General features: G+C 42.0%; 1 protein-coding gene and 1 long non-coding RNA gene across 3 annotated transcripts in view; one reads left to right on the top strand and one right to left on the bottom strand.

Moving 5' to 3' along the window:
- Nucleotides 1-18,266, bottom strand: part of LOC121326798 (probetacellulin-like) — a gene marked incomplete at its 5' end in the record, with an annotated part of 32,549 nt that extends 14,283 nt beyond the window's left edge. The window contains 2 exons of the mRNA XM_041270311.1: nucleotides 4,947-5,004; nucleotides 18,231-18,266. Of these exons, the coding sequence (XP_041126245.1) occupies nucleotides 4,947-5,004; nucleotides 18,231-18,266 (94 nt within the window). The remainder of the gene's footprint in view (nucleotides 1-4,946; nucleotides 5,005-18,230) is intronic.
- A 63-nt stretch (nucleotides 18,267-18,329) lies between these two features.
- The window catches only part of LOC121298648, a 31,978-nt gene continuing 26,317 nt past the window's right edge, over nucleotides 18,330-23,990 (top strand). The window contains exons 1-2 of one of the 2 annotated variants that reach the window (XR_005947300.1): nucleotides 18,330-18,532; nucleotides 21,336-21,971. This is a non-coding gene — a long non-coding RNA (uncharacterized LOC121298648). The remainder of the gene's footprint in view (nucleotides 18,533-21,335; nucleotides 21,972-23,990) is intronic. The other variant, XR_005947299.1, reaches the window with a different exon arrangement.

The following is a 23,990-nucleotide window of genomic DNA, read 5'->3' on the forward strand; positions in this document are numbered from 1 at the left end:
GCAGTACATTCATCAGCGTTGACTTAATCGTAAACAGCTAAATACCTAATGCAAATCATCACTTCCAGCTCATAGCACAGAAGCAGAAATATTCACAGAACAACCTAAAGTGTGTAATCTGTTCCCGTTTCCATATATTTTCCGAGCTACTGCAGTAGTTCAACGAAGTTCAACTTTTAAATTACAAAAAAAAAACAAAAAAAAAACGAAAAAACAGATTATTTTCTAGCATATCTACTGCTTTAATTAGATCAAAGGATGCCGTCCTTCCGGTCAGAAAGTCGCTCTCTAAACAATTCATACTGGACAGGTACGTGTCCAACGTCCAGTTTGCACAGAAAACATGCCGGTACAATACATCTAAATAACAAAACCGGTTTCGTAGTACTAAGTAAATAAAATATCTTCAACAATATCCACTAAATGAAAAGTGAAATGTATTGCTCAGGTGACATTTTCAGAGTTAGCGTAGCCTACCTGTTAATATTGCCAGCACCTGTTTGCAAATCCTTAGGGTTCCCATGTCGTAGAATTCCGGCGAACACAAAATATCCAAAAATGTTGTCTTAAATTAGTGTCAGAGTCTTCTGCTTATCAATGTTCATATTCAAAATATTAACAGCCGCATTAGCTTTTGTAAATTGTGCAGCGATTCACCGTACTCGAACTAGTATATTTGACCGGTTCTGTATAACTGGGACAGAACGTTTTGCTTCCAACCTGTCTTTGAACTGATGAAGATTCGCATTAAGTAACATTTCAAACTTTCAGAACACGTTTTGGCTTTTGCAAGCCACACAGGGGGGGAAAAAACTACTTTTTATTGACGTCATTCTAGTATCACTTACATCTGCCACCGACCTGAAAAATTGGTCGCTAGGGATCCGTCCCTGGATTAGGGGATGTGTCTAAACTACCAACTTTGTGGTTTTGTGTTCAGTCTCTGTCTCAGGCACTTGCTTGAATTCACATATTGTAATAAGCAACTTTACCCTTTAAAAAGGTAAATACATAATCTTATTCTTCCCTGCAAACCAATAGAATAACAAATGCTTCATTGAGGATGTTTAACTACAATAAAGAGGTAACTCGTAGCCACGATTTATTTTGCACATATCTTGCACATAATATAGCACATTTCATAGCAATTAATTGTTAAGTTCGTGCTTATTTAAGTTTTTTTAATCAGTTTTTTTTTTTAATGAATAAGTAAAATAAAAACACATCGTTCCAAAACAAATAGCTGCAGCAAGTAAATTAATTCTATTCATATTAAATTGTAATATATATATATATATATATATATATATATATATATATATATATATAGATATATATATATATATATGTGTGTGTCAAGACGTTTCTTAAAGAATTTAGTCGTTAGGATGTTGCTACATACCGCCATTCCATTCCAGTGTCTGTTGAATTCCAACACAGGCACACCTCATTCTACTGAATGAGGTACTGATTAGGGGATCACCTGAACCAAATCTTATTTAACGAGGAAAAGTATAAAAACCACTCCTGTGGTCATCACTATCCTCTTGCAATAGGACCAGCTGGATGGCAAAACAGTGCTAGTAGTACCTCAAAAGTAATTGGAATAAAAAAATAACTATTGACCATGCCCAAAGAGTTGAAAAGGAAAGTTTTGAGTGAGGAAAAGAAGGGTTCAATTCTGGCTTTACTGGCAGAGGGATACAGTGAGCGTCGGGTTGCTTCCATCCTTAAAATTTCAAAGACGGCGGTTCATAAGAACAAGGTCAAGCAGCACACATTGGGGACAACAAAGCTACAGACCGGCAGAGGGCGAAAACGACTCTCCACTGACCGGGATGACCGCCAACTCATTCGAATGTCACTCAGCAACCGTAGGATGACATCAAGTGACCTACAAAAAGAATGGCAAACGGCAGCTGGGGTGAAGTGCACGGCGAGGACGGTTCGAAACAGGCTCCTAGGGGCAGGGCTGAAGTCGTGCAAAGCTAGAAAAAAGCCCTTCATCAATGAGAAGCAAAGAAGAGCCAGGCTGAGGTTTGCAAAAGACCATAAGGATTGGACCGTAGAGGACTGGAGTAAGGTCATCTTCTCTGATGAGTCCAATTTTCAGCTTTGCCCAACACCTGGTCATCTAATGGTTAGACGGAGACCTGGAGAGGCCTACAAGCCACAGTGTCTCGCACCCACTGTGAAATGTGGTGGAGGATCGGTGATGATCTGGGGGTGCTTCAGCAAGGCTGGAATCGGGCAGATTTGTCTTTGTGAAGGACGCATGAATCAAGCCAAGTACAAGGTTGTCCTGGAAGAAAACTTGCTTCCTTCTGCTCTGACAATGTTCCCCAACTCTGAGGATTGGTTTTTCCAGCAGGACAATGCTCCATGCCACACAGCCAGGTCAATCAAGGTGTGGATGGAGGACCACCAGATCAAGACCCTGTCATGGCCAGCCCAATCTCCAGACCTGAACCCCATTGAAAACCTTTGGAATGTGATCAAGAGGAAGATGGATGGTCACAAGCCATCAAACAAAGCCGAGCTGCTTGAATTTTTGCGCCAGGAGTGGCATAAAGTCACCCAACATCAATGTGAAAGACTGGTGGAGAGCATGCCAAGACGCATGAAAGCTGTGCTTGAAAATCAGGGTTATTCCACCAAATATTGATTTCTGAACTCTTCCTAAGTTAAAACATTAGTATTGTGTTGTTTAAAAATGAATCTGAACTTATTTTCTTTGCATTATTCGAGGTCTGACAACACTGCATCTTTTTTGTTATTTTGACCAGTTGTCATTTTCTGCAAATAAATGCTCTAAATGACAATATTTTTATTTGGAATTTGGGAGAAATGTTGTCAGTAGTTTATAGAATAAAACAAAAATGTTCATTTTACCCAAACACATACCTATAAATAGTAAAACCAGAGAAACTGATAATTTTGCAGTGGTCTCTTAATTTTTTCCAGAGCTGTGTGTGTGTGTGTATGTATATATATATATATATATATATATATATATATATATATATATATATATATATATATATATATATATATATATATACCCTCCCATATATATAGATATATATATATATTATATTAAACTAGAGTAAAAACTAGAGTAAATACTCAAAGAAAATATATTACTCTGTGACATTTCACTGAGGTGGCCTTAGCTATAGAATATAAGCAGGTGAAAACCCTTAGTATATTCCTCTTTGGGACTGAGATGAAACTGTTTTGAAATCAATTATAAAACATACTGAAAGGGAACAAAGGTTAAAGTTTTACATATTGCACTAGTACAAAAGTGGCATCAATGGATTAAGCAAGATTGTTCTTGAATGTACAGGGTGTGCAACTTTTGAAGTAGTCTTCAGACAAAAAGATTATTTTTAAAATATTGGTGTGCCGTGTCTGGTTAATTGAAGGTCAATCCATGCAGCAGTAGGAATTGTATGTTTAAGATAGCCAAGAGACATCAAGATGCAGTGAAGACTCCAGTTTAATTTCAAATCTGTTTAATTGATTTGAGCTTTTTGCAAATGTTAAATTTTGTTTTGAGGAATGTTAAGGGCTGATGTGGCATGAAATGGGTTGATCTTATTCTAATTTCAGTCAGCACAGGACACATTTACATTGGCATGGAGGCTGAACTTCCTTCTCATCCTTCTAGTGAAGGGGTTTTTCCAAGCTATTAAAAGCTGTTTTCTTTTTAAATAAAAAATTCAAAGCTTAATTTCGGCATAATAGTACAATTACATATTAATTTAATAAAACAATATTTTGACCTCTACCCAGGCAATATGTACAAAAAAAAAGATAACAATTGGTAAAATTATATTTAAAAAAAATGATCTAAAACTTATAAATTCAGCCAATAACTTAAGAAGCGTAACACAGCTAGTGCTCCACCAAGTGGTACAGTTAGATAGTATATTATCTTAAAGCAATGCAGTTTAAAGTAATGCCACCAGTTCTTCTGTTTGAAGGTCTTTTGGTTCTTTGGTTATATTTTGTAATTTAATTTGATATTTATAGATTGGTATTCATAAGACTGTAACTCTATATGGCACCGCTGCCTTGTATAGAGTAAGGTATAGTATCCAAAGCACTTGGATACTATACAATATATACAAGACAGTATAATAGAAGTGCTACGGCAGAATATGTTTGAAACATACAAAATATACGCTAACACTAATTTTAATTTAAAAAACTCAGCACCACCCGGCCCTTCCTCCTCCAGCTCGTGTTATCCAGAGGCAAACCTTTAATTTCTTCATTCGCCGTCTCGACAGCAACGTTGTATAGCGTAAGCTGTATTAGGAGAAATGTCTCAAAACACCTCTGCTGTTTGGGATTTTTGTGTTAAATGTTCAGGCGACCAAAAAAAAAGTTGAATGTAAACTGTGCAAGCGACTCTTGAGGTATCATAAAGGCACAACCAATTTCCGGGGTCACTTGACAAGCGTAAGTTCATAGTAAGCCTGCTGCATTTTTTGTTGCTGCAATGCAAGCTTACTTTATATATCGCAAGCAGCCTCAATTACGTAGAAATAAACAGTGTGTATTTTTTTAAATTTAAATTCCAAAAACATGATTACTTCTATATAACATTTTTTTAAACTACATGTGAATGTTTTAATCCTTCAGTGATGTCTTCCGAAACTTTGAAGGTCAAAATGTATCCTTCGTTGCAGCCCTATTATCTATGATTATCATTTCACGGGACATCTGCAAAGACGGAAGGTGAATGGAGTGCTTGTGGGACTTGGGCGACAAAGTGTTAGTGACAAAGTCAAACAGACAGGACAGGTCCCCTACCACTTGAAGGTCTGCTAGCTGTTTGCCTGGTGGTAGGGAGACCCGGCTACCCCGGGGGGACAGAAAGGTACCTGGACCTGGAAAAGATAAAGATCTAGGCAGGTCCCATCCGAAGAACTGACCTCCATCAGACGTGAGCCCCGAAGTGAGGGCCGGGCACCCGCTGGATACGCACAGGACCTGGAAGAAAAGGGAGAGAGTTAAGAGAAAGGTGTATAGATTGAACCTCGCTGAGGCTAAAGTGCACGAGCTGCGAAAGAACAGGTGTGGCCAGGGGTCCACTCTGACTTACGAGGAACCTGGGCGGTGAAGCCAGGCCCGGCCAGGGGAGTAAGACTCACTCCCCCCCCCCAGAGGGAGCTCTGTGTGGATAATGCGGTGAAGGAAGAAAAGAGGAGGAGGAGGACCAACATAATATGAAAGACAAGAGCAGCAAATAGTGCGCAGTTTAAAAATGGGTAAGAAAGATATATTGACAGATGGTACAGCCAGAGGGGATCCCCAGCGCTGTACAAACCCCACCCAGAAACAAATGAGAGCACAATGGCAGTTATTGGGAGCAGCTGGGGGGACAACTGCCGAGTCATCCCCCGCCTGAAAGCGGATATACCGAAAATGCAGCTGCTTCCCTTCCCCCAGCCGAATATGATCAGAAAGGACAGCATGGCGTGGTTTCAGGATAACTGGCTGAGAAAGAGAGAGAGCAAAGCAGGTGAGTGCCTTTTACAGTGTCCCCTGAACTACGCCATAAGGCTACATTTCACGGGACACCTGCAAAGGAAGAAGGGGAATGGAGTGCTTGTGGAACTTGGGCGACAGAGTGTAAATGACAAAGTCGAACAGACAGGACAGGTCCCCTAAAGCTTGAAGGTCCGCTAGCTGCTTGAGTGGTTGTGGTGAGTAGGGGATGACGTGGATAGAGGAAATCTCCCCCCCCAGGTTGAAGGACCCGTCCCGGCAGCTTGCCTGATGGTAGGGAGACCCGGCTACCCTGGGGGGACAGAAAGGTACCTGGACCTGGAAAAGAAAAAGATCTAGACAGGTCCCATCCGAAGAACCGACCTCCATCAGGTATGAGCCCCGAAGTGAGGGCCGGGCACCCGCTGGATGCCCGTGGGACCTGGAGGAAAAGGGAGAAGGTTATGAGAAAGGAGTATTATTTGGAGTCTCGCTGAGGCTAAAGCGCACGATCTGTGAAAGAACAGGTGTATCCGGGGGTTTCCTCTGACCTAAGAGGAACCTGGGTGGTGGAGCCAGGCTCGGCCGGGGGAGTGGGACTCACCCCCCCCCCCCCCAAAAAAATTGACCCCCGGCTCCCCGCAGAACCGCACCCGTGGAACAAGAAAGAACCGCACGCCGCACACATAAACGCGAACTGAAAACAAAAAGGGCACGCAGAGGTTAGTAGGGACAGGCTATGGATTGGAGGTCATCCGTGCTATGGAGAGGAGAAAAACCCCTTAGCAGGTGAAAACATCTGGTGGACCTGGCGGAGAGGGCTCCGCCACTTGGTATGGGAAGGCATAAGCTTTAGGCCACTTGGTAAAATAGTCTGGCTAATAAAACAAAGCAATTCCCTTTGTCAGAGCAAAAGAAAAGGCCCAGGACATCTGTAGTGGTCAGCCACCTGGAGGTAAGAGTGGTGGGCTCACTCACCTCCTTAAACTCCTCCTCCTTGTCTTGGTTTCCCTGCTCCGCTGATGTCTGCTTCTGTTCACTGATCTCCCGCTTCAGGCAGTGGCTGCAGCCCCAGCGCAGTGCTCAACAGTGTAGTCAAAGGACTGCAGCTGCTCAATCCACCTGGTGATCTGTCCCTCTGGTTCTCGGAACATCAATAACCACTGCAGGGCGGCATGGTCAGTCTGGACGATGAAGGGAAGCCCGCAGAGGTAGTCGCAGAAATGGTGTACCACCACAACCACTGCGAGCAGCTCCCGACAAGTGACACACTAGCTCCGCTCTGCCTTGTTTAGGGACCTGCTGAAGTAGGCAACCATCTTCTCCCTGTTGGGCCCCAGCTGGGAGAGGACTGCCCTTATCCCTTCATTGCTAGCGTCGGTGACGAGCAGGAACAGGAAGTTCGGATCAGAAGGGCAGAGTACTGGAGACTGGATCAGTGCACTCCACAGGCTGTCAAAGGCGGCCTGGCAGTCTTCAGTCCAGAGGAAGCGCTCCCCTTTCTGCAGGAGCCAGTGCAGTGGGACAGCTATCATAGTGAAATGGGCCACAACGCAGTGGTAGTAAGATGCCAGCCCCAGGAACCCCCTCAGCTAGCACTTGGTTGGCGGAGATAAGCCAGTCCCAGACCACACTGATCTTGGCCACTTATGTACTGATCCCCTTGCTGCGGACACGGTGACCTTCCTTCTCAGGACAGCACTTGTCAGGATGCAACTTTAGTCCTGCCACTTCCAGTTGCTGCTGCCTTTATCAGAGGGAAGCCAAGGCATCTTCAAAACTGGGGTCATAGACCACAAGATCATTTAGGTAGACCAAGCAGTTTTGTGTGAGAATGCCATTCAGGGCATTAGCCGCTTGAAAGTTGCTGGTGCGTTGCAGAGCCCGAGCGGCATTACCTTAAACTGCCACAGGCACCGGCTAGTTGAGAAGGCTTTGGCCGCATCTCAGGGGTGAGTGCCACCTGCCAGTATCCACTTTGCAGATCTAGCAAAGTGAACCATGAAGAACCAGTCACCAGGTCCAGGGAATTGTCGATGCGGGGCAGGTGGTACGAGTCCTTTCATGTGACCTTGTTCAGCCACCAGTAGTCCACATGGAACATCCACTCTCCGGATGACGGCTAATCTGGGCAAGTGTACATTTGGTAAACAAGAGACATAATACTTTGGCTACATTATGGGTAGAGGTCTACTTAAATCGCGGTAGATTTATGTATTTTTTTTGCTGCCAACCTTCACTGTCAGGTGTGGACTTGCCCATACATTGAGACTGCACGTTCTGCATCCACTGAAATGATGGGAAGTGTAAGGCAAAGATTTGCCAAGTTCTACAGATGTGGAAATTGATTAGAAACAGTCTAAAAGCTTGCTCACCCAAGGGCATGTAACATACTTTAATAAAGGCAATATATGCAGCACGTTCATTGTCATGTTATTTGTCCCACGTTCATTGTCATGTCATTTGTCCCTACCCAACACTGTGTAACAAATGTTTTTATTTTTTTGGTTCCTGGGTAGTAAGTATTATTTCCTAATTGATTATGCTTCAAAAGTATTGAAAATGGCTATTATTTCCCACAAACTTTGCTTTTGTGACCAGGTCAGTGATATTTTGAAATTTACCTATTTCCAATGAAAAAATGGGCGAATTTGTGTCTTTTCGTTCACATAAAGTCAGAAAAAAACAACATATGAATCCAAATTAACATGTATTTATACTAAAGTGACTACAAAAGATTTAGAAGTGAGTAGTTTTTCGAGATTTATGATTATACTGTAAATCACTTTCACGAACTACCCAGGAACAAAAATTGTGTTACATAGTGTAATTTATTTTATTAGTACCAAGTCAAAACAAAGAAAACGTGCCTATTCAGGTCTAAAATTCTAACTATGTTTAAAAAATAAGCAGCGGGTTGCTTGAAGCAAGGTGGCTGTGCTAGATCATACCTGTAGTACTGATTTAACTTCTGGGTCTCTGCGGTGGTTCTGAGCCTCCCTCTCGCCGAGGGGGGGCAGGGGTTGGTGTGCATCAGGAGCCAGGTGCACACCTTCTGCCTCCAGACCCTGCAGAGATACCTGTACGCAGACCCGGCCCCGCAGTGGTGCACACTGGCGTCCCTCCTCTTGCGCCAGCTGCACGACCTGGGCTACGACCGGCAGCTCTTCTGGATCGACCTCCGGGGAATCCGTCTCCGAGCTGTCGGTCTTCTACCAGGACCTGCTCAGAACCCGGAACGTGTTTTCCGTCGGCCGAAACGCCGTGCCGACCGAGGGCCAAGGACTCCTGCTGGAGCCCCTGCTGCACAACCCCCACCTAGGTGCACAGGCGTTGGAGTCCCCCTCGGTGCGGCGCGCGCTGATCTCGGCCAAGGTGACCAGAGTCTGGGATCTCCTGGATCGCGAACGCTCGGCGTGGCTGACGCCCGATAAAAGAGGTGACTTTCCGTGAAATCCATGAAATCGCTATTTAGGTAGACCCCTAATTATGGGTAATGGGAAGTGTGACAGGATAGGCAGGTGGTGACATCAGACTAGATGCAGAAAGAATAACAGACAAGCAAGCAGTACTGCAGGGCAAAAGACGCGACGTGCTCTGTTTATTTTGAACAAAAAATAAACAAAATATTTAGACAAAAACAATTTGCTCAGAGAGCAAAATAGAAGACTTAACAAAAACAAAATCACAAACACAAAATAATACAACCCTAGGTCAGGCTGGGCAGTTGCTGTCACTGTTCCTGGAATCTTTGGAATTACTCCTGGTGGAGGATGAGCTGCCCACCTCACCTCTGCCAGAACACGTTTAAATAAAAACAAAACTATAGCACACATGTCCCTAACTGCCACCTCCCTCCTCAGCCTTAAAGTCCCAGAAGAGGGAGAGCAAGGTATCCGTGGCTGGCAGCTCCCAACTTCCAGGGATTCAGCCACACAATCTCCTGCAGCAAAAGTGCTGCAGTGGGAGCTGTTCTCCTGACCTCCCCCATTCTTCAGGCGAAGCAGAGCTGGCAGCGACCCCAGGTGAAGCAGAGCTCTCAGTGACCCCAGGCGAAGCAGGACCATCAGCAACCCCAAGTGAAGCAGGACCATCAACAACCCCAGGCGAAACAGGACCACCAGCAACCCCAGGTAAAGAAGGACCGTCAGCAACCCCAAGTGAAGCAGGACCGTCAGCAACCCCAGGTAGAAGCAGGACCGTCAGCAACCCTAGTAGAGATAAAAGACACAGGTCTCTCAGGCAAAGCAGTACAGCAGGCAGCCTCAGGCGATGCATAGCAGCAGGCAATTAAGTTTCACAGTCACTGTAGCATATTGGTCTTTTCACGATTCGTCCCCTAGACGTCATTCTCACTGGACTCTGAGGAGAATTAGGCTCAGGCATATCAGCGGCGTCTTCATTCACAGTTAGGCCTTATGTCACTAGAGTTTCTTTCTTTTCCTCTTCACTCTCACCTTCCTCTTCCTCCAAATGTGAATTCATTTCATCCTAAATTAATGAATTAATCCTTGTGCCTAAATACATTTTAAACACTTGTGGTCATAACCCATATTTATATCCCCGTGTATTTTATACATAGACACTAACATTAACACACTACATACAACATAAACACTAATAAACATAAAGAGGCAGGACACTCCGCCACGTATGCCCCCCCTTGTGCGCAGCACACCTGGCCTCAATGGCCACCTGCCCCCACAGTCCCAAAGTCCCGGTCGTAGTCCTGACCCAGGAACAGGGGCAGCAACAGGCCAAAGGTGTCGGCCACGGTGGGAGGTCCTTCTCCCACCCCAACAGCTGTAGCGGCCAGGCCGACTGTACACAGGCTGGCTCCTCCATCCAAGGCAATCCTGGCTGCCACCCGGCTGTCTGTGGGAGTGATCTCCTGACCTTCTCCCCCTTCTCTGTAGCAGGCAGCTCCCCCTTTTGGGGTTCTGGCCACCAAATTCCCTGCAGCGAAAGTGCTGCGGGGGGAGGTGGTCTCCTGACCTCTCTCCCCTTCTTCATAGCCGGCAGCTCCCGCCTGTTGGGCTCCGGCCACAGTATTTCCTGCGGAAAAGCAGGGCTGACACTAACCCCAGGCAAAGCAGTTCTGGCAAACCCCAGGTGACGGTAGCAGCAGTGGACCCTCAGGAGGCGACTGCAGCTGCAGAGGACCCTCGGGAGAAGACGGCAGCAGTAGCGGACACCCAGGAGGCGACGGCAGCAGCGGACCCTCGAAAGGCAAACTCGGGAGCGGAGCCCCTGGCCATAGAGGCGGCAGTGTGAGCTCCACTTCTCCCTCATACCCTGTAACCGGTAGCTCCCCAGGTGATGCGGAGCAGCAGGCAACCCCAGGCAATGCGGATCAGCCGGAAACCCCAGATGATGCGGAGCAACTGGCAGCCCCAGGCGATGCAGACGTAGCATTCTTGGACGGTGCAAGGCGGGAATCCTTGGGCAGTGCGAGGCAGGCATCCTTGGGCGGTGCAAGGCAGGCATCCTTGGGCAGTGCTAGGCAGGGCAGCAGCGGACCCTCAGGAGGCGATGGCAGGAGGAGAGCCAGGCCTAGCTGTGGTGCGGGGGTTGCCCCTCTTCGCAGCCACTGTGGCCGGGCATTTTATCCCCGTGCTCCCCTCAGCAACCTATGCAGGGGCTGCTGAGGTCCGGCAGCATCCTGCCCTGGTCCCTCCAATGCTGAAGGGAGAGGCAGCACCTGCTTCTCTCCCTCTAGTGGGGTTGGAGACAGAGGCAGCTCCTACTGCTCTGCTCCTAGTGATCGATACAGAGGCAGCTCCTGCTGCTCTGCTCCAGGTGGCGATGGTGGTGGAGACAGAGGCAGCTCCTGCTGCTCTGCTCCTGGTGATCGAGACAGAGGCAGCTCCTGCTGCTCTTCTCCAAGTGGTGATGGTGGTGGAGACAGAGGCAGCTCCTGCTGCTTTGCTCCTGGTGAAGGCGGCAGTGGCTCCTCCCCTTCTGGTGGCGAACGTGGCAGGGGCTCCTCCCCTTCTGGCTGCAGTGGGGAAACCAGCAGGCATGCTCCCTCTGCAGGTGGAGGTGGGAGTGGCACATAGTCCTCCCACAGTGGTGGAGGTGCCACCAGTAGGTACTCTCTCTCTGCTGGTGGAGATGGGAGCGACAAGCAGTCCTCCCATGGAGGTGGAGGTGCCACCAGCAGGTATTCTCTCTCTGCTGGTGGGTACCTGGGCTCTGGACGTACCGGCGCCCCCTTCTTGGGCTGTGGACTCACCGACTCCCCTTTCTTGGGCTGTGGACGCACCGTCTTCCCCCTCTTGGGCTGTGGACGCACCGTCTCCCCCCTCTTGGGCTGTGGACACACCGTCTCCACCCTCTTGGGCTGTGGACGCACCGTCTCCCCCCTCTTGGGTCTAGGACGTTTGGGATCCTCCCACTCGGGCGCAGGACTTTCGGGCTCCTCCCACTCAGGCTGTAGTGGGGGTGGGCTCAGCAGGCATTCCTCTGGTGGGAGGGGGCAGTTCACTGGAAAATGCCCCCACTCCCCACAGATGCAGCAGCAGAAATGCACTCCCATGCTATGGAGGAGGGCTTCCCAGCCAACCTCCTCCTCCTCCTCCTCCTCCTGAGGTGGAGAGTGGTAGCTGTCAGGCGATACGTGTCTGACCTCGCCAACTTTAAAACACCACTCCTCCCCCCTCAAGCATGTCTGGCAGACTTGCTGCGGCTGTTGCTGCTGCCGCTTCTCCTTCCCCTTTCCCCTTCTTCCTCCCACATTTCCTCTTCTTCCTCCCATCTTTCCTTCCTCTTCCTCACTCCAAAAAAATTATTATAACAATAAAAAAAAGAAAAAACTGCAGTACCCTTCTTCGGAGGCTGTGGTAGATCCCACGATGACACCATCATCAGGAAATGGCGTTGCGGTGAGGTCAGACCAGAAGGAAGCACACACAGGTCAGGTAGCTGAAGTTTCAAAAAGAATGCGGCGTGCGCCGTTTTTATTTTAAATACAACAAAAATAAATAAAATATTTAAACAAAACACTGCTCACAGAGCACAAAAATAAAAGATAAACAAAAACAAATCACGAACACAATAATAACTGTTAAGGTCCAATTGGGCAGTAGCCTTCATGGATCCTTTAAGCGCTTTTAGTTTTGTTTTCTCTTCTCTCTCCGCTCTCGTTTTGCCTCTCGAACACCCCATATACCCGGAGTGCAGAGAGCTGCTGGTATTTATACAGGTGACCATCTCCCGATTAGCAACAAATTAATCACTTAATAAATTCGGGTGATGGAAAACTTCTGCACAAGTTTTTAATGTGGATGGGGTTTCCCATCCACGCTGCAAAACAATACAAAAACAAAAACGCATGGCGGTTCGCTGTCATCTATAAAATATACACAAAATAAACAATAAACAAATAAATACAAAATAACACAGGTGGAGGGGGAAACCCCGTTCTAAAAATAAACAACTAAATGTACAGTGCTGCTCGCCCTGTTACAGGCCTGTAACTAGAACATTCTAAAGGATCTTTACCTTTTTTAACAAGCAATGAAATCGATGCCGATTTCTGATTGCTTATGGAAGGAGCCATTTTGCAGTGAAAATTTTATGGGATTGAGTATTAATGATCCAACTTGATCCCATACTGCCAGCAATAGCTCAGGAGGAATGCCATCCAACCTAGGGGCTTTTGCTTCTGTATAGTTAGAGCTGCTGCCTCAAACTCTTGCAAAGTTAAAGGAGTATCCAAGAGCTCAGCCTGTTTAACAGTTAAATGAAGCAATTCCAAGGGATCTCATTCCTCAATTTTAGCCAAGTCTGCACTAGCTTCAAAGGTGTAAAGTTGTGAATAAAATTCTTGAAAGACTTTGTTGACCTGCTGTGGTTTAGAAAGTACAACATTATTGCTGTCCTTGATTGCCTCGATCAAAGCTAGGTGTTTGGATTATTTTAATCGCAATGCAAGTAATCTGCTAAGTCGTTCTGTCTGCTCATAATAGCGCTGCCTTGTCTTGTGTACTAGGAATTCTGCTCTAACGCTGGTAAGATTGTTATACTCACTCTTTAAAGTGGCTAGGTTTTTAGCTTTACTCCCCAAGAAGTTGCATTTTTGTTCTGTTTCTAACTTTGAAATTGTAGCTTCTAACTGGGAGATGTTGCGCGCTTTATTCAGGTTAGAAGAGAAGGCAGTACAGCAACCCCTAATAAAACATTTAGTAACCTCCCATAAAGAATGGGGGTTGGTTGCAGTGTTAGAGTTAATTTCTAGGAAGTCTCTCAAACCCTCAGCAAGATATTTTAAGAAGTCTTCATTCTGGAGTAGGAATTAATTAAAATGCCAGCTTTTAGCACGTGTGATTCCTGGAACCAAGTCAATTGAATGTAGAACTGGGAAGTTATCAGAGATAAGAATTGGCAATATATCTGTTGAAATAATGTTACGCATACTAGTTGGGAAAATAAAAATGTAGTCGATGCGAGAGTATGATTTATGTCTATGTGAAAAGAATGTTAAGCCCTTAACACCATTATTTCTCAAACACCATGCATCATATACATTTAGGTCTTGTGCAAAGTTTTGAAAGCATTTGGAGGCAGAGGTAGGCGACAGGGCAGTGTCGTGTGATGACGTATCAAGAGCTGTGTTGAATGTCAAGTTAAAATCTCCCCCCACAATAAGTGCACAGTCAGGGAATCCTGACAGTTTGAGCCTGATATTCTCAAAAAACTGAGGTGCATAAACTGATGCTAAACATAGTTTAACACTGTTAAGCATTGCCATTACTTGGCAGAAATGGCCTTCAGTATCGTTACTGCAACCATTAATAGAAATATTTATCTTTCTGTCAACCGCAATCAATACCCCTTTTGCATTATTCAGAGTGCAGGAGTGCGCAATTACTTTATAATGTTTATTTTTAAATCTGTGAACGTCAACAGATTCGAGATGGGTCTCCTGAATTAAGGCAATTTTGATGTTTTACGGTGTAAAAAATCTAAGCATTTGGCTCTTTTAATGGGTGAGTTAAGTGTAGTGTCCCAGGACATAATATTATAATTAGCCATTAAGGAGGTTTATAAACGCCAGTAAAGGATATCCTGCTCCCTGTATACTGAGCACATATAACAATGATCACAGAATTAACAGACAGCAGTGAGAGAGTTAAGTATATTCTGAAATTAGCAACGGAAAGATTAAATAAAAAAAAAGTATAAAATGCTTTTAACAGCACCACAATTGTATAACAGCAAACTCCCAATTGGTTGCATATTATTAAATGCAATCCAAAAAACCAAAACCTACATAGATTTATTTTAACAACAAAATGACTAGCTAAGAGAAGCCGCAGCTCGTGACACCGCTGTCACCCTCACTGCCAGAACATAAAAAAAAACATTAGCTTCTGTGGTTTCGAACCAAGATGCAAAATCCTCACCCAAAGCTGTATACCTCAATAACATTGTTGGTAGAGGGGCAGTTATTTTTATTTTTTTTTGAACAAATGTTTTTTATTTGTTTTCCAGAAAATATAGTAATACGTGAACATGAACAAATTAATACAAAACGAATAGTGGGAGCTCTAAAACATCCATTTTAATGCAGTGACAGGAATACAAAATTAATTAGTAATCCAAAATAATAATCATCATATATTGTATGTATTGCATACATAAAAAAAGGGAAAGAGGGCCTAATTAAGCAAATTTCTGAGATAAGAAAAAGCGTCTGACCATCCCGTTACAGTTTTTCCACTGGAATGGTGTAATCTAGCAGCTCATGAAGCTGCTGTTACCCTCATTGCCAGAACAAAAACAAAAAATATTAGCTTCCGTGGTTTCGAACCAAGATGCAAAATCTTCATCCAAAGCCCGACCACCCATAATACACTCCGGGAGGGTAAAGCTATATAGTGAATAATTACAGCCATAAGGTGGTTCCAGAAAAAAGATTCAATTACGTAAAAAAAAAAAAAAAAAATGAGTTATCCCCCCATGTAACTTCTAGTTAGCAATAACTGTTCAATTCCAGCGAAGCAAATCCTATAGTGTAAAATCAAGTCAGCCAGACGTAGCAGTTTATTATTCAAAAGCCAAGAGTGAAAAACTCTCAAAGTGATGCAAAGAATTAATTCCATAGGTAGGGTATTAGACCTATGTAGCTCTGAGACTAATCTTTCCGCTTCTTGTGCTGAATGGATTTGTCATCGTGAATGATCTTCAATTTTGCCAGGTACAGCAGAAAGTTTTGAACTCCAAGCTGCCTAACAGATTTCTGCACCAGGGTGAAACTCTTTCTTTGCCTTTCTTCGCATCCCATCTGTTCTCCCGTTTTACCACAGCTGGTATTTCCCGCTTCTGGGGGGTCTTCCCCGAATGTGCCAGGTCCTCGCTCAGGCAGCCAACTCCTCTCCCTGGTATTGGGTGGGGCAGATGGCCACTGTGTGCCCAAACTCCCCACAACCAGGGCACCACTCTTCCATGAAGTAGCCTTGGCAGACGGTCGATGGTAATGGCATTGCACGGTCTTCTGGCGAGATATGTCAGGGCTCGTGGACAGAAAAACACCACTCCTATCCTTCAAAGCAAACCTACCAGATTTCCACCCCCGTGGCTGTGTCTGCTGCTATATATGATTTAAGGCACCTGCAGTACTAAATGGCTTTTTTTCTCCAGCCGTCACTCAACAGCTGGAGTAGTCCCAACAAACAGGTGAATAAATAGGACTACTACTACGACTACTACAACTAGTACTAATAATAATTATACTAACGATAATAATAATAATAATAATAATAATAATAATAATAATAATGATGATGATGATGAGCTGGTTATCTGAATGTTCGGTAGTGAGTCGTAACCCACAAATAAAAAATAAAGTGACTATGTACAGCATTTACATTATTAAAGAATGTATTGAATATTAAGCAGCAGTCTACAAAGTATTTGTTTAGCTTTAATACCCTACCTAAAATCTATTTTTTTTAAAGTTCTACAGTTATTTACTAATACAAATGACATGAAATGGTAACAAAAGTTTCAATATGTTTCAATAGTCTTCTATAGTTTTACCAGATGGCAAATGTAGAAATGGCTTCTCTGCATTCATTCTTTGCTATAAATATGTCAATACTTTTTCCAGCCTTCACACTGGTAGTTCTGTCTTTGTATATACTTTTCAAAGCCACTGCATTTAAAGTTGTCAGTGTTTTTCTTTGCTGTGGAGAGCGACTCTGCACATATAATTTAATATGATGCCTTGTTTTATTGTATTTTTTTGGTGGCAGTGAAATTAAGATTTCAGCTGTCTCATCCACAATATTATCACCTTCTAAAATGTTTTCTGTATAGTTCCTGTTTTAAAACTAATCTGTTTCTTGCGTTGTTTTATTTATTTCTTTTTTTTTTTTTATCTCACAGCAAAAGTAAAGGCTCTGCATCCCATTATGTCATTGTTAAAGAACTTGAGGCATGTTATTGGTATTTCAACCAGCGGATGTCACCATTGTCTCCTAAAAGCAGAATAACAACACAATACTTAAAAGTAAGGCAAGCACACTGAGAACTGTTATTTAACATAGTATACTGCACATTTGAAACATAGATGTATAACACGACAGGTACTATGATAATCAGTTCAGAATAGATCATTTTTCCTAATTCACTAATTTTTTCCTAATTCACTAATTCATAAAATATCTACTTTCTAACCAGCAGATGTCAGCAAATTCTCACATGAACTATAAAAAACTGAACCATTAGTGTATATGTACCCAGTAGTATCCAAAATGGATACTTCATGTGATACCTTTCAGGCAATATCTTCCAATACAATGTGTAACTCCATCCATATGGGTTAGCAGTTAGTTACATAATTTAATTTACTCACAGATATATAATACGGAAGTAAACAAGAAAATGCCCTATTACTTGTCTGCCTAGTACCATACTAACATACTTTTGAAAAACACTGGGGTCTATTAAAATGATTTAGACAGAGGCAGACCTAAATCAACAGTGGTGGATTGCAATGCTGCCATTGAGATTTTTATTTATTTATTTATTTATTTTTAATAAATTCCCTTTATATTAATGATGTAAATGGAAGCAATATTTAGATTTGTCACCTTCTAGATCAATTGTACAGCATTGTATGTGTACCCCACAAACGGCACCTCTGAGAGTGTAGCTGAAGCCTGGTTTGAACTCTGCCCTGCCCAGATGCAGTAAACTGTGCCAAACTGGGTGGTGGTTTGTAAACTAATGTGTTTAACTTGTTCCTGTTTTTGTATGACCTGTCATCTATTGATAGAATGAATACCACCTTCATGTACTACAGTGTATGTTTTGTTTCTTCAACAAGAGATTGTTTCCCAATTGTTTCCCTTCTTGTGTGTGGTGTTAAGTGTCTGGATTAGTTCATAAAAGCACAATAATAATGTAATTCCAAAATGTGTAACAGCTATTTGCAATCGAGTCAGAGTTGTCCCCGTTTATTCTAACTTGGCTGGGGTTATTACCGTCACGCCAGATCAGGGCGAAGAGCTGTGGAAGCTGAGCTGAAAAACCTGGGGCACAGCTGGGGAACCATTGAAAGACTTGCCAGAAACAGACCGGCTTGACGGAGCTTTGTCGCTGCCCTAAACGCCAGAGGCGTAATGGGTAGTAAGTAAGTAAGATCAGATTTTTTAGCTAAATCATATTTGAAAAACGTTTTGATATAATACAATATAAAATATATTTAATATATTACTTACAGAGGGGCGTGTTCTCGGCACGGGGGTGAGGGCGGGTTACATCTTCGTGTCCCTATGTAGTTGTCAGGAAATAGGCGTGACTTACTTGAAACAGACCCATCTGCACTAATATCGGGTTATTATCTCATCAGCACTGTACAGTCAGTGAATGTTGCAAAATATCCAAAGAATTATTTTGATAATATAACCACTGTAGAAACAAAGTGGCTGGAAAGCTGACGTAAGCTTCTCAACAGAGTTGGAGAAAGAAGGAAGAATAATGTTCTTCAAAGTGATATTGACTTGTTTTTTGCTGACAGCAGGTATGTTATTACATATTTTGCAATTCAATAAAAAAATAATAATAATTGAGTGTATATTGAGAGAACGTTGAAAATGGTGATATTTTGTCTAAACAGCAGGATAACACCGACTGGTATACAAATTAGGATATATAGAACTAAAACTCAATAGTGCGACTTTTATTGAATCAGTTGGATTCTTTATTATAAGTGCGACGTGTGTTTCCTGTTTGTAAATTTGTGAATTAGAAATTAATAACGGTATCAGAATTGTTTTTTTAAATGAACAAAAAGAGGATAACCATAGTAACCATGAATAAAGATGTAGACAAAGTAATATATACATGTAATGTTAATAGACGTTGACGCTGAGTACAAACAATTTCAAGAAGTCTGGAGGTGGTTTGACGCACATAGCCTACTCAAATGATGATAATGTCATAAGTGTATTTATAACCTGTATATTTATATCCTACATAACAGTTTATTAATAGCATTAAAAATGTTTCAGATGAGATCAGCTAGCTCTAGTGCTGTTTTCCAAAGACATGGCGTGTTAAGGTCGTTATTTTAAAAGGACAAATCACAATAAAAAAATATTTATAAGGAACTGTAAATATTTTTCCACAAAAATATAACTACATTAATATAGACCAGGGGTGTACTATTAATGTCGCAGGTGTCCTAGAGTCCTCCAAGTTTTCTAGTTATCGTTAAGCAAATAACCGACAGGAAGGAAATTAGGGTGGAACAAAGACCAGAAGGGTTCTGGACCTCGAAGACCTGAATTGCGCAACCCGGCATATATCATAATATACAACCTTGTCCACATTGCATTTTTTAAAGTAGTTTTAGCTGTAGCAACACAGGTTTCTGCCCCCATAAAACTGTTAGGCAAACAGGCTTGCTGCTGCTGCTACATACAACTGAAGGTTAGACTGTACAAGACATATTCAAGCTCTTCAAAAGCCTTCAGGCTTCGTTTTATGTACTGCAATTGAGCCATAACATGTAACTTATTCCTTGGAGAACTTTATTCTACAGTAAATGGAAGTATTCCATATTTAGAAACACACCTATAAGGTCACCAAGCTATGCTCAGCTCAGTGTTAACAATCTGCTTCAAATGTTCTTGATAAGCATAATTTATGCACAACCACTTATCCAGTTTATAGTATCAAACTCTGGGTATGTGTAGACGTTGCATGTGCCTTTGTCTTGCTGAATGTCACAATTATAGTTTTAGGTCAGGTCTGAGACCACCACCAAAAAGTCCTTAACTGCCATGATTAAGTGGAAATCCAAAAGCAACTGATTATAAAATAATACAAACTTTACAAAAATGTATAGTAATGTTGATTTGTGTATGATTAAAAATGAAAGTATTGATATACTTCAAGTGTAAACATAAACATATAACTAATCATAAGAAATGTTACATAAGAATCTTTCATAAGAAAGAAAACATCTTATTAACTTAATTTACCAGTACTTCACAGAAGGGTAGATTTTCAAAGCTATTAACTCCAGGTCATTCATACATTTTTTTATTTTTTTTTAAACAACAATTGCAATTTTATAAAGACTAAAAAACAACTTCAGGCTGCTTGGAATAAAAGGATTTGAGAATACAGTCGGCTCCGCTTAATCGGGACGCAACAGGAGAAGTTAAATTATCCTGAATAAGTGGCTGTCCCAATTAAACAAGACTTTGAGACAATCCTTAGTCACATTTTTTTTTTTTTTGTTTCTAAAGAAAAAGAATGAAATTACATCACATTATGATTACATGTTAAATGCATAATTTAAAATACAAGTCAATTTTGACCAAATGGGTTTTGAACTACATACTACAGCTTGGATGGACAATAAGACTCTGTCCACACTATCCCTTTAAACCATATTAGTTGCCTTTAAACTGGCTTAAAAGTGCTAAATACGGTTAGCATCTTCACTGTGCAGCATTTAATACGGTGCTTGAGAACCAGACAGGACCATCTCGGGGTAGCCTTGAGTCAGGTTCTAAATTAGATCGCATCAGGTACAGCGGTTTGTCAGAAGTGTGTAATACCAAACTAAATGTTTTATGTATCCTCCAATATCCCAAAATGCTTTGTGATATGTTTGCCGAAATACATAGAACAGGCATTGAAGGACTTGCTATCAGTGTGCACTCTGCACTTGATATTCACTGATATGCTTAAAAAAAAAATCTTTCAGGACTAGTGTGTAAAACAACCAAAGCACAATGTTAAATTAGGCGACTGTAAAAATGAAGTGTGAGTTAAAAGTAGGATCGCAAACATCAAGCCCTACGTGTGTGTTCGCATTTACTTTTTCCAAAATACTTGTTTTATTTCTTTTTAACGATAAGGACTATTAATATGGGGCATAACATATTATTTTAAAACAAAATACAATGCATGGTGGGATACTATTGTATTAACTGTTGTTCATTGCGCTGCTAGGAACTGTAACAAAACTATTTTAATAGTGTTTTTATGCATTAAGCCCAACTAAACATGAAATGGTACTTCAGTGTGGACGATTTGAGCTAGATTAATTAGAACGGCTTCAAAGTACAATTCTCGAGATCAATTATGTAGTGTGGACAGGGCCTAAATTATATACACCTGCCATAACATAGTATTTAGGATCCTCCATGGGCATCAGGATGGCACTGACTTTACTTTACTAATATGCATTATCACAGAGAGCAATATACAAAATATGCTGTTATTGCTATTTTATATGGAACGTTATGAAAAACCATTTAATTTGCTACCATATTTCTGCTCATTAATATCTTTGTTTATGATCTCAGGCCAACCAGCTGTCAGTGTGACAACTACAGCTTCACTGAGTGAAGCAAGCTTTGCAAAAGCTTCAGAATATAGAACTGTCTTTGAATCCCCTTCAGCATCTGTACCATCTGCACCAAGTATAAGCTCAGCCGCAACCAACACATCTACAGAACCCACAACTGTATCTACACAAAGCCCAACCACAGTTACAAAATCCACAACAAGTCAAACTACAACCAAAATATCTACAAATTCCACAGTGGCAAAAACAACAAACACATCTACAGAATCAACAGTGGTAAGCACGTCTTCATCTTCTAGCACAGCCACTGCCATAACTACAGGCAATACTTCTGTTTCCACCGACCCTGGAGCTGTGATCACCGGTTCTGTTACAACAACTACGTCAAAGACTGAGATAACATCAGAAAGCAGCTCAACTATCGATTCTTCTTATATAACATCCATGAAAACCTCTACTGCAGTTATCAATCCGACGACAACGACAACAACAAATGTGGGATCAACAGTATTCATATCCACAACTCCTACAACAGCTGTGGTGACAACATCAACCATTCATACATCTACTGTTGAGAGTACTGTAACATCACATAAAGTAGATGAAGAAATCCCAATTAACGCTCTCAGTTCAGGTATGGAAATAACCTTGTATATTTTGTATTGATAGTATCAAACTGGGTGTGGGTGGGTGTTACAGGTGCTTCTGTCTCGCTGAATGTCACAGTTATAGGTTTACATAAGTCTGATCCCATCGTAAAAACGTCTTAAACTCCCTAGATTGTAAAACACTACAAACTTTTAAAAAATCTGTTGTAATGTGGTACTGTAGTTATCTGCATAAAATAGCCTTTAACTATGTATTGAAGTAACTGGAATCACGTTGCCATACCGTTATTTTCTTGTAAAATAGTAAAAAATTGAATAAGAATAGTAAGAATTTTACATTCAAAAAGCAAATGAGATGTATATGTATTTGGCATTTGATGGGTTAAAGAGCCGTACCGAATTAAAAAATAACTGACAGCAGTCATAACTGAACATTGTATTATCTAGAACAGTTTTGGTACTAGTTTATTTCCTTGTTTTATTTTTTATAGCTTAGTGTTTTATTGAACTATTGATAAACTGGGGCACAGCAATACTAAAAAAATTGCTTAATTCTCAACACCAGCTCTGTTTCCAGTAGTAAAGGACTCTGAGTGTCACATACACACCTTATCTGTGTGAACCTATAGCTGATATGAAAGATAAAAGTGTAGGGATGCTAGAGGGTGTCAAAATAAATAAACTATTGACTTGTTCAACCCTGTTTGGTATGTGGCACTTGAGCCAAACCTTGTTTAACAAATTTCCATTGTAGTACCATGGAGTTCCAGAACATGACTGTATATCAGAACCACGAGAAACAATCATGGTCACTAATTAGCCATTAGCCGGGTTTCCATGGAAAAAGAAAAATAAGTCTCACCCTTTTCTCATGCTATTTTGGTGGAATCTTACATGTAATTTAGTTGTAGTCCATGTAGTTTCGATGAATTGATTAATCACACCTGTTTGCTATAAAATGATATGGTAGTGATAGACAACAAAAAGTAACACTGTTTTACATAATGGTAACGTTGCTCTTAAATTACTGTAATATCGAGAACCGGGTAACTCGGATACCCAAGTACCCTATGTCATCCCTAATATATATATATATATATATATATATATATATATATATATATATATATATATATATATATATATATATATACACATACACATACACAACACATACACCACAGTGCTCTTGTATAGCCATGGGTCTCAGGGGACACACAATATGAGCGTTATAAATAACCACCTCCCCCACCACCCCCCACACCCCCACGGCCGTGGGCCCTGGGTATTGTGTGTTAGCTGGCAATGCGGAGCCGAGGTACGTTAGAACCAGACGGAGTTCAGTTCGAAGCGACAGACAAGCAAACCAAGTGTGAGAAGGAGAGCGAATCGGCCAAGGGGAAGAGGGAATGGGCTCGCTCCAGGTTCAGCTGCTGGAGTGGGGCTGAAGCACCTCGTCTCTCGGAGAAAGCTGCAGCCCCTCTCGCAGCAAAAAAGTAAATACATTAGTAAAGATAACCATGTAACAGGCCTAATATTTATTTCATTATAAAACGAATGCTGAATAAGATGTCAGCTACAAAGTGCCAGCGCAGCTTTTCTTCAGCTCAGATACTGTATCAAAAGGGAGAGACATAAACTGAAGTTAGACTGAGAAGTTGTTTATAGTATGAACAACTCTGGTCCTGTATTTACTGTAGAAATACTGCATGAATCACTAGTATAGGGAATTGGGAAACATGTTGTAGGAGCATTCGAGGCGTGTTCTAATCAAGAGCCTTGTAGCGAGGAAGCACTGTATATATATCCACGGTTCGTTGTCCCTTTAAAAGCAGACCCAGGACACAGAAACTTGATGTTTTGCAGCGCTGACGCGCTATTTTTAATAAACACACAAAATTAATAAAAACGAAGCAAAACAAACACCTAGCTCCTGTTCGGAGCACTAACTAAACACTGTATCTGATTTTTTTTATAAACTTGCTTACAAAACAACTAAACTGTCAGATGACAATATTTTGAAATGTTGAATAGATGGTATCATA

The sequence above is a fragment of the Polyodon spathula genome, chromosome 2, assembly GCF_017654505.1.
Source record: "Polyodon spathula isolate WHYD16114869_AA chromosome 2, ASM1765450v1, whole genome shotgun sequence".
Lineage (NCBI taxonomy): Eukaryota > Metazoa > Chordata > Actinopteri > Acipenseriformes > Polyodontidae > Polyodon > Polyodon spathula.